Below are 10,457 nucleotides of genomic sequence, written 5' to 3' on the forward strand. Positions count from 1 at the left end.
TGGACCGAGCCACAGAGAAGTGTCGCCATCTGCTGGCTAATAAAGATGTTTTTTAAAGATGTTTTTAAAATACGTTTTTACGATGTTTTTAAATTGTTGATTTTAGCCGGTTCATGTAAGCCGCCCCAAGCCCTAGGGGAGTGGCAGCATATAAGTTTGAAAAATAAATAAATAAATACAGTTGAGTCTCACTTATCCAACATTCGCTTATCCAACGTTCTGGATTATCCAACGCATTTTTGTAGTCAATGTTTTCAATATATCATGATATTTTGGTGCTAAATTCATAAATACAGTAATTACTACATAGCATTACTGCGTATTGAACTACTTTTCTGCCAAATTTGTTGTCTAACATGATGTTTTGTGCTTCATTTGTAAAATCATAACCTAATTTGATGTTTAATAGGCTTTTCCTTAATGCCTCCTTATTATTTATTTTATTTTATTTTTTTCATTTTTTTTTTCAAACTTATATGCCGCCACTCCCCTAGGGCTCGGAGCGGCTTACAAGAACCAGCTAAAATCAACAATTTAAAAAAACATCTTAAAAACATCTTTAAAAAATATCCAGCATATTCGCTTATCCAACATTCTGCCGGCCCGTTTATGTTGGATAAGTGAGACTCTACTATAAATGTTCTTGGGCTCAGCCCAGAAAGGGAGTTCATTTTGGGCTGTTGTGAGTTTTCCGGGCTGTATGGCCATGTTCCAGAAGCATTATCTCCTGACATATGGCCCACATCTATGGCAGGCATCCTTGTGGGTAAAGGCATCAGCTCTTGCCATGCTTCAGGCAGAAAAATCTCTTGGGTCGGCCTCAAGATAGTCTCCTCAGTTTAGAAAGCGGAAGAGGGCAGACAGGCGTCCATTGGAAGCCTCTCATCTCCATGAAAGCTTCCTTAAGTGGCATTAAGTGGCCTTTTAGTCTACTTGGTGTCACTTGGGACATTCATAGGAAGTAAACAAGCTGGGGGTGGGGGAGGTTTGTGTGTTTAAGCAGAATTTGCATATGTCATCTGTTTATCCTTTCTGCTGGATATACAGGAAATGCACAAATCCAACCCAGGGAAGGATCTCTGTGGAAGGAAAGAAAGGCTTTCCTCTGGGGAAGGGTGGCTTTGGCAGAAAGGTGCAGGAGGGCGGTTGCCTCGCTCTCAATCCTTCTTCTCTTGTGATTTCTCACCAAGGCTTAAGCAGCCCTTTCCCAGCATATACTGCTCCTTTCTCAGCTCACCAGCAGCCTTTCCCATTGCCTCTGAGCTGAGCTCTCTGTGGCTGCCTTCCCAGAAAAGGAGCCACTTTGCACAAGGCAAATCAGTGAAGAGAAAGAGGAGGAGGAAGAAGAGGAAGAGGAGGGCCACTACCCTTGACCTGCCAGTTCCAGGAAGAAAGGTAGGGAGGTCTTCCCAGACATATCACCCTGCACAAGAAGCTGCTTCAACACTGCTCGCTTCTCCCATCTCACCTGCTTCTGGGACATGAGGTTAGAAAGAAATCTTGGAAGAGGGGCTGCTTTGCAATGGAGAGGGGAGCAGCTTCTGCCCAGGTTAAGGCCACTGACAAACATCCAGCATCCTTGGCAATCTAGTAACAGATCCACAGGCTGGGGGGGGGGGGGCACAGAACAACAGAGAAGATCCAGCACTAACTCAAATTGTTGGGTGCAGGATTTGAGCACCAAGGAGCAATGTGCTGGGCCAACCCGTCCCTGCATTGTCCCCTCCCTCAACTGGGTTACTTATTATTAGTAGTATTATTATTTGATACACAACTAGATTAGTACACAGCAAACAAGATCATTATGCTGGCTGTTGTATTGGATCAAGTATCTAGGACTATTGATGTATCAGCAAATAATGCGTGCAGAGTAGAGTGGTCTTTTGCAGCTAATAGATGGTAATTTTGTCAACGGCGATTGTTTTCAAGTGCTGGCCAAGGTCCTTAGGGCAGCACTTGTTGTTGTTGTTGTTGTTGTTATTATTATTATTATTTTATTATGACACAGCAAATAAGATAGATATGCTGGATTTCATATCGCAAAATCACAAGTCGAACACTTCCCAAGTGTCTAGGACACCTTGACGTGGTGGGGGGGCTTAACCATTCCGAGGATGCTGAGGGCTGTGCTGGCGGTAGTGTAACTGGTCCAACCAAGCAGGTCCAACCAAGCAAGAGAGGCCTCAGCGGAGGAATGGAACCAAGTGCACCTAACCCATTAGCATTATGGAGAATCAAACCAAAATGAAGTCTATACTGGCTCGGTCGTCGCCCAGGATAAAAAGGACCGCGGCGGATGCTGCTGATTCTGGACATCCATCGACAAGTGGGCTACGGAATCATCAAAACCCAAATGAACAGTCACAGAAGCGGCAAAAATATACAATGCCAGAAAACCGCACAATTGTTATTGTTGTTGTTGTTGTTATTCTTATTCTTATTGTTATTATTATTATTTATACCCTGCTTTTCTCTCCACAAGGAGACTCAAAGTGACTTCTCCTTTGCAGAAGCACCTTCCAGGTGAAGATGGTGAAAGGCACTCTCCTGGCTGCAGGTAACCTTTTCCTTCCCCAGCGACAGCTGCGTTGTGGACTCTGTCCTGTGTACATTTCCACTTGCCTTGCAAATGCCAACGTTATGCCTCTGGCTGGCTAATGGGGGTGGGAATGTTTTGGAGATGGGAGACAGGGTGTAATTGGGTGAAATGAGCCCCTTAGAGATCCACACAACCTCACTGAAAACCTAAACACCTCATTGCACCCGTATGGCTGGATCTACACTGCCATATAATCCAGATTCTCAAAGCAGATAATCCACATTATCATATTTGAACTGGATTATATGTCTACGGAGCCCCAGTGGCGAAGTGTGTTAAAGCACTGAGCTGCTAAACTTGCAGACCGAAAGGACCCAGGTTCAAATCCTGGGAGCGGAGTGAGCGCCTGCTATTAGCCCCAGCTTCTGTCAACCTAGCAGTTCGAAAACATGCCAATGTGAGTAGATCAATAGGCACCACTCCGGCCCGGGCTGTGGCGCAGGTGGGAGAGCAAGCCAGCTGCATCCAGCAGCAATGAATCACTCTGACCAGGAGGTCATGAGTTCGAGGCCCGCTCAGAGCCTATGTTTGTCTTGTCTTTGTTCTATGTTAAAAGGCATTGAATGTTTGCCTATATGTGTAATGTGATCCGCCCTGAGTCCCCTTCGGGGTGAGAAGGCCGGAATATAAATGCTGTAAATAAATAAATAAATAACTGCACTCCATGCAGTCATGCCAGCCACATGACCTTGGAGGTGTCTACAGACAACACCGGCTCTTCGGCTTAGAAATGGAGATCAGCACCAAGCCCCAGAGTCAGACATGACTGGACTTAATGTCCAGTGGAAACCTTTACCTTTCTATGTCTACGCTGCCATATAACTCAGTTTAAAGCAGTTTTTTAGTGTCAAGAGTGACTTGAGAAACTGCAAGTCGCTTCTGGTGTGAGACAATTGGCCATCTGCAAGGACGTTGCCCAGGGGACACCCGGATGTTTTACCATCGTGTAGGAGGCTTCTGTCATGTCCCCACATGGGAAACTGGAGCTGACAGACGGGAGCTCACCCTGCTCCCTGGATCTGAACCGCCAACCTTTGGGAAAACAGTCCTGCTGGCACAAGGGTTTAACCCATTGCACCACTGGGGCAATGTATATGGCAACGTAGATATGTGTGGGGGGGGGGGGTGAAAGTGTCACTTCCCTTGATGGCTCCTGCCTGCTCCCTTTCCCTCAACTAGTATTGCTGCTGTGGATGATGATGATTGGAGCAGAGAGCAGACCTCATAGGAGCAACGCCCCGACTGTGGCTCTTCCGCCTTCCCCAAAGAAAAGGCAGGAGGGACCTTCCTGGACAGCGACACTGCAGAGCTCTCCGAGGGGAAAGCCGGGCAGCTTGAGGCCTTCTGTGGAGGAGGGCAGCACCCATCCACAGCTCTCCCGACCCTCGCCAGGGCCTCGGTGTAAGTGGCAATATGTCCCCTGACATCCTGGGGAAAAACACAGGGGATGTTTGGCTTCCCCTGACATCCTCTGAACACAAACCAGTGGGAGAAGGTCAGATTCAAGTCCTTGAGTGATGAAAGGGGTCCACTTGCTTCGCAGGGGCTCTGCAGATTACCATGGGCCCAAGCCTCTCCCACCAGAACCCCTTTATCTGTATGTTCCACCTATTTTGGGATGCTCAAACCTCTTGGGATCCACTTCTCTGTCTTCCTTTGAGTCCTTTGCTGGCCCCATGGATTCCTTAGAGTTTTCTCAGGCAAGGAATGCTCAAGGGTGGTTTTGTGAGGGCTTCTCTCCCCAGGCATTTCATTGGCGCTGGAGACATCTTTCCAGATCTCTGCCTCTGCGCTGGTGTTTGTGGCCTTCTGCGGATGGGGAGTGGTGCTCCCTTTCTGGCAGCCGGAAAAGCTTCAAATCAGTGAGTGCTCCCTTCCTTGAGGGTCGGAAACTGATCCAGGAAACCCCTTCTCCCTGTGCCTTCACCAGTCTTCTCTGCCTCTAGGAGGGAAGTTGTGGAAGTGGCTCAGCATCTACGCAAATGGATTGGCCTGCTTGGCTTCTGCTCTGGCCCTGGTGGCCCTCATCCTCTGGAGCTGTGACCAAGGTCAGAAGGGCCTCCAAATGAGTGGGCTGGGGGGGTCTTGAGCTGAGTGGAAGCATTTGCACTGAACTGCATCCCCTCTTCCTCCTCTTTCCAGGATTCCCTGCCATCTTCATCTTCCCCACCATCCTCCTCCTCCACGTGATCCTGGTCACAGGGCTGGTGGTGGTGACTATCACCTTCCAGCTGGACATTCTTAATCAGGTCACCGACCGGACAGGTCAGCCAATCCGTTGGGCAGACTCTTCGGAGGTCCCTGTGGGGTTGTGGGTAGAAGGGGGCAGTGGATGCACTTGGGTCGCTTTGCCCGCATTGGGGGACTCTGGAGCAGGGCTGTTCATCCCCAGTTGAAGTGGAATCATAGTGATCATAGAATCATAGAGTTGGAAAAAACCTTGTGGGCCATCCAGTCCCACCCCATTCTGCCAAGAAGCAGGAAAATCACATTCAAAGCACCCCCAACAGATGGCCATCCAGCCTCTGTTTAAAAGCCTCCAAAGAAGGAGCCTCCACCACATTCTGGGGCAGAGAGTTCCACTGCTGAACAGCTCTTACAGTGAGGAAGTTCTTCCTAATGTTCAGGTGGAATCTCATTTCCTGTAGTTTGAAGCCATTGTTCTGTGTCCTAGTCTCCAAGGCAGCAGAAAACAAGCTTGCTCCCTCCTCCCTATGACTTCCCCTCACATCGTGATACATGGCCTTCATCATGTCTCCTTTCAGCCTTCTCTTCTACGGGCTAAACATTTATTTATTTATTTATTTGCAGTATTTATATTCCGCCCTTCTCACCCCGAAGAGGACTCAGGGCGGATTACAACAAACATATATATGGCAAACATTCAATGCCAACAGGCAAACAACATACAGTATAGACCAGGGGTCCTCAAACTTTTGAAGCAGAGGGCCGAACCACAATCCTTCAGACTGTTGTGGGGCCAAATTATCATTTGAAAAAAAAATACAAATTCCTATGCATACTGCACATGTCTTATTTGTAGTGAAACAACAACAACAACAATGAAAGAACAATACAATATTTAAAAATGAAAACAATTTTAACCAACATAAACCTATCAGGATTTCAATGGAAAGTGTGGGCCTGCTACTGGCCAATGAAATAGTCAAGTTAATTAGGATTGTTGTTGTGTGACTTCAAGTCATTTCAGACTTTGGTCGAGGCTAAGTCTAAAATTAATTATTTATTTACTGCATTTATTTACTACATTTATATCCCACCCTTCTCACCCTGAAGGGGACTCAGAGCAGCTATATGTACATACAATATATTATATTATTAGCATAGCACAATATTAGCATTATATAATTCTATATTGAACTATACCACTATACTATTATATGTTATGTAATATATAACATATAATTAATATTATTATATGGTATTATTATTAGTATTATATTGTATAACATATTATTATCAATATTATATGTATATACAATATATTATATTATTAAAACTAATACAAAAATATTATATTATAAAACTGAGGGCAGGGGCCAGGTAAATGACCTTGGAGGGCCGCATCCAGCCCCCGGGCCTTAGTTTGGGGACCCCTGGTATAGACAGACACAGAGGCATTTAACATTTTTCCAGCTTCACGATTCCAGCCACAGGGGGAGCTGTTGCTTCACCGACCACTAGTGGCTGTACTTCCTCATTCCTTTCCTTGTGTTTTGCTGGCAGTTTTATGATGTTGTAAATTAGTTAAATTAGCCTCCCGCATAAAGCATACCTAAATTTCCCTACTTGACAGATGCAACTGTCTTTCGGGGCTGCATAGGTCAACAGCAAGCTGGGCTATTTAATGGTTGGGAGCTTAACCCAACCCGGACTTCGAACTCATGACCTCTTGGTTAGTAGTGATTTATTGCAGCTGGCCCTTTAAACATGCCCAGCTCTTTAAGCCGCTCCTCATAGGACTTTTATCCAGACCCTTGATCATTTTAGTCGCCCTCCTCTGGACACATTCCAGTTTGTGGTGCCCAGAATTGTATGCAGTGTGATTCCAGGTGTGGTCTGACCAAGGCAGAAGAGAGGGGTAGCATGATATATATATACACTATACTCCTATTTATGCAGGCCAAAATCCCATTGGTTTTTTTTAGCTGCCGCATCACATTGTTTGTTTATTTACAGTACAGTAGAGTCTCACTTATCCAACATAAACAGGCTGGCAGAACGTTGGATAAGCGAATGTTGGATAATAAGGAGAGATTAAGAAAAAGTCTATTAAACATCAAAATAGGTTATGATTTTACAAATTAAGCACCAAAACATCATGTTATACAACAAATTTGACAGAAAAAGTAGTTCATTACACATTAATGCTATGTAGTAATTACTGTATTTATGAATTTAGCACCAAAATATCACAATGCATTGAAAACATTGACTACAAAAATGCGTTGGATAATCCAGAATGTTGGATAAGTGAGTGTTGGATAAGTGAGACTCTACTGTATTTATATTCCGCCTTTCTCACCTCGAAGAGAACTCAGGGCGGATCGCAGAACACATATACGGAAAACATTCAATGCCATTATACACAGACAGGACAGACAACAGTACAGATATACTATATAGGCATTTCCCATCTTCAGCGCCTTGGAGGTTGTACTCAATTCCAGCTACAAGGAAGTGCTGTTGCTCCATTCTCCATGTCGAAGAGCCCTGTTTACAGACTTCCTCCTTTTTTTATTGCATTTATCTGGTATTTCCTTATGGTGCCATTAAAATACCTCCCCACTTAAGTCGTACCTATTTATCTACTCACCGCTGTTTGATCAGCTAGGTGGGTAGTGAGCTGGGCTGAAGGTTGAGCGCTCACCTCCATGACCTGGGCTGCGAACTGCCAACCTTTTGACTGGCAAGATTTATTGCAGCTGGTGGTTACCCTGCTGTACTAAAGCCCAGCCAATTGTTGGCTCATGTTTAACTTGTTGTCCACAAGGACTCCAAGATCTTTTTCACATGTATTGCTGTCAAGCCAGGCATCCCCCATGATACAGTTGTGTAGAGTGAAACAACCCTAAGCTGATGAGAAGAGGGACCTAAAGTAGGAAGTTGCTGACCCCAGAAGCCAGCCCAAGCATCTCTGCCCTTCGCCATCTTCCTGCTTTTCCTTTTTTCCACCCCAGCGCAACGAATGCTGGACCTCACCACTCCTGGAGGAGTGATCCTTGTGGCTGGGATCTCTGGTCTGCTGATCAAGCGCATTCACTACTTGCAAGGTGAGAGCCGGAGATACCCGCCTTTACCTGTCCCCAAGTGCATCCGCATCCCTTTGAACAGCATCCCTGCCCAGAGCAGGTTCCTTTTAGCACCTCCCATACAGGCTTGCATTGTTCACCACCAAGGCTGCTGAGAGTTATGGTACGTCTGGAAGGCTGTCCTTTGCTCACCCCTCCTACAATTTCTTTTTGTAGCTTGGATATTTCCATTGTGTTTGCATTTAGAAATGAAATACAAATTAAAACTTGTGGTGTCAAAGGCTTTCATGGCCGGAATCAATGGATTGCTATGGGTTTTCCAGGCTGTATAGCCATGTTCCAGAAGCATTCTCTCCTGACATTTCACCCACATCTATGGCAGGCATCCTCAGAGGTTGTGAAGTTTGTTAGAAACTAAGCAAGTGAAGTTTATATAGCTGTGGAAGGTCCAGGGTGGGAGAAAGAACTCTTGTCTGTTGGAAGCAAGTATTAATGTTGCAATTAATCACCTTGATTAGCATTGAATAGCCTTGCAGCTTCAAAGCCTGGCTGCTTCCTGGCTGGGAGAATCCTTTGTTGGGAGGTGTTAGCTGGCCCTGATAGTTTCCTGTCTGGAATTCCCCTGTTTTCAGAGTGCTGTTCTTTATTTACTGTCCAGATTTTAGAGTTTTTTTAATACAGTAAAGTCTCACTTATCCAACACTCACTTATCCAACATTCTGGATTATCCAACGCATTTTTGTAGTCAATGTTTTCAATACATCATGATATTTTGGTGCTAAATTCGTAAATACAGTAATTACTACATAGCACTAAAGTGTAATGAACTACTTTTTCTGTCAAATTTGTTGTATAACATGATGTTTTGGTGCTAAATTTGTAAAATCATAACCTATTTAGATGTTTAATAGGCTGTTTCTTAATCTCTCCTTATTATCCAACACATTCGCTTATCCAACGTTCTGCCGGCCTGTTTATGTTGGATAAGTGAGACTCTACTGTACTGGTATCCAGATTGTGTCATTTTGATTGTTTCCTCCTTTCTGTCGAAATTATCCACATGATTGTGGATTCAATGACTTCTCTGTGTATCTTAGTGGAAGCACGTGTCGAACCTGTTGATGTAACAGCGATTGTTGTCGGGGCAGCTGGGATCTGCCTCTTTCCAGCCATAGTCATCGTCGTGGCCCGTAAGTAGCCCACTTACCAGTTTCCAGTGGCCCATCTTGGGTGGGGAGGGGGGGGTGATTGGGTAGGTGGGTGAGGCAGGGGGGCCCTTTGAGGTTTTGGAGCCAAATATAAAGGCTGGAGGAGGAAGGCACTCCTATCACCCAGGTTGTGATCTCTTTTACAGACTGCATGGACATGCATAAGCGGATGAAAGAGGAACGGAGTTCCCGAAAGGAAAAATGGCGGGAGGTATGTCCCATATTGTGACCAGCCAGCCCCAGTGCTGCAAATCACACTATGTAACAAACTGCGATGGGATCCCTTCCCAAAACACCAGCCACTGGCAACAGGGTCCCTCTCTGACCTGAGTCTCTTGTCTTTGGACTGCAGGCCAAGCAGCAGGAAAAGACCCTCCCTCTGTAAGGGCCCTCGACCTGGGGAGCCTGCATGCCTGGCCCAATCAACACATTGCTCCAGACCCTCTTGTCTCTCACTTGGAAGACTGCTAGGACCTCCTCCTCAAAATCTTTTGACTGATGGGTCCCCTTCGCCTGTGTCTTTTGAAGCCCCAATAAAAGCCTTGATGGATGGACCCCTGTGTACGTGTGCATTGAAATGGGCTGCCCACCCCTCCCCACCCCAATTACATAACAACCTCTTTGAACCTCTTTCCCTTCATTCGGAGGGAATGGGCAACATTTCTTTTAAGGGTCCAGGATTGAAGGGTATGTGGCCAGGTCCATGGTACTCCCACCACAAAATGTGTCCTCTAAGGCCCCATCTAGGCTGCCATGTACAATCTGGATTACAGTAGAGTCTCACTTATCCAACATAAACGGGCTGGCAGAATGTTGGATAAGCGAATATCTTGGATAATAAGGAGAGATTAAGGAGAAGCCTATTAACATCAAATTAGGCTATGATTTTACAAATTAAGCACCAAAACATCATGTTATACAACAAATTTGACAGAAAAAGTAGTTCAATACCCAGTAATGCTACGTAGTAATTACTGTATTTATGAATTTAGCACCAAAATATCATGATGTATTGAAAACATTGACTACAAAAATGTGTTGAATAATCCAGAACGTTGGATAAGCGAATGTTAGATAAGTGAGACTCTACTGTATCTGTTTTGAACTGGATTATATGGCAGTGTAGGCTCATGAAATGCAGTTCAAAGCAGATCATGTGGCTTAACTTGCTTTGGGTGGGTAAAGGTAAAGGTTTTCCCCTGACATTAAGACTAGTTGTGTCCGACTCTGGGGGTTGGTGCTCATCTCCATTTCTAAGCCGAAGAGCCGGCGTTGTCCGTAGACACCTCCAAGGTGATGTGGCCATTGGCATGACTGCATGGCGCGCCGTTACCTTCCCACCAGAGTGGTACCTATTGATCTACTCACATTTGCATG

The 10,457-nt window shown here is 45.4% G+C and overlaps 1 protein-coding gene across 5 annotated transcripts; it reads left to right on the forward strand.

Moving 5' to 3' along the window:
- The first annotated feature begins 1,033 nt into the window (after nucleotides 1-1,033).
- Nucleotides 1,034-9,634, forward strand: LOC100554649 (uncharacterized). Of its 5 annotated transcripts, none has more exons than XM_062963872.1 (10): nucleotides 1,034-1,486; nucleotides 2,483-2,557; nucleotides 3,779-4,000; nucleotides 4,345-4,461; nucleotides 4,546-4,647; nucleotides 4,742-4,864; nucleotides 7,801-7,893; nucleotides 8,970-9,062; nucleotides 9,227-9,291; nucleotides 9,433-9,634. In XM_062963872.1, exons 2-10 carry the CDS (start codon nucleotides 2,530-2,532, stop codon nucleotides 9,463-9,465), a joined length of 876 nt encoding a protein of 291 aa, XP_062819942.1. In that variant the 5' UTR covers nucleotides 1,034-1,486; nucleotides 2,483-2,529; the 3' UTR covers nucleotides 9,466-9,634. The 5 variants fall into 5 exon arrangements, with proteins under 5 accessions (XP_062819942.1, XP_062819941.1, XP_062819943.1 ...); XM_062963871.1 differs by having other exon boundaries at nucleotides 1,034-1,395; XM_062963873.1 differs by having other exon boundaries at nucleotides 1,034-1,395; nucleotides 2,511-2,557.
- The last annotated feature ends 823 nt before the right edge of the window (nucleotides 9,635-10,457 follow it).

Source organism: Anolis carolinensis, unplaced genomic scaffold, assembly GCF_035594765.1.
Source record: "Anolis carolinensis isolate JA03-04 unplaced genomic scaffold, rAnoCar3.1.pri scaffold_12, whole genome shotgun sequence".
In the NCBI taxonomy this organism is placed as follows: Eukaryota; Metazoa; Chordata; class Lepidosauria; order Squamata; family Dactyloidae; genus Anolis; species Anolis carolinensis.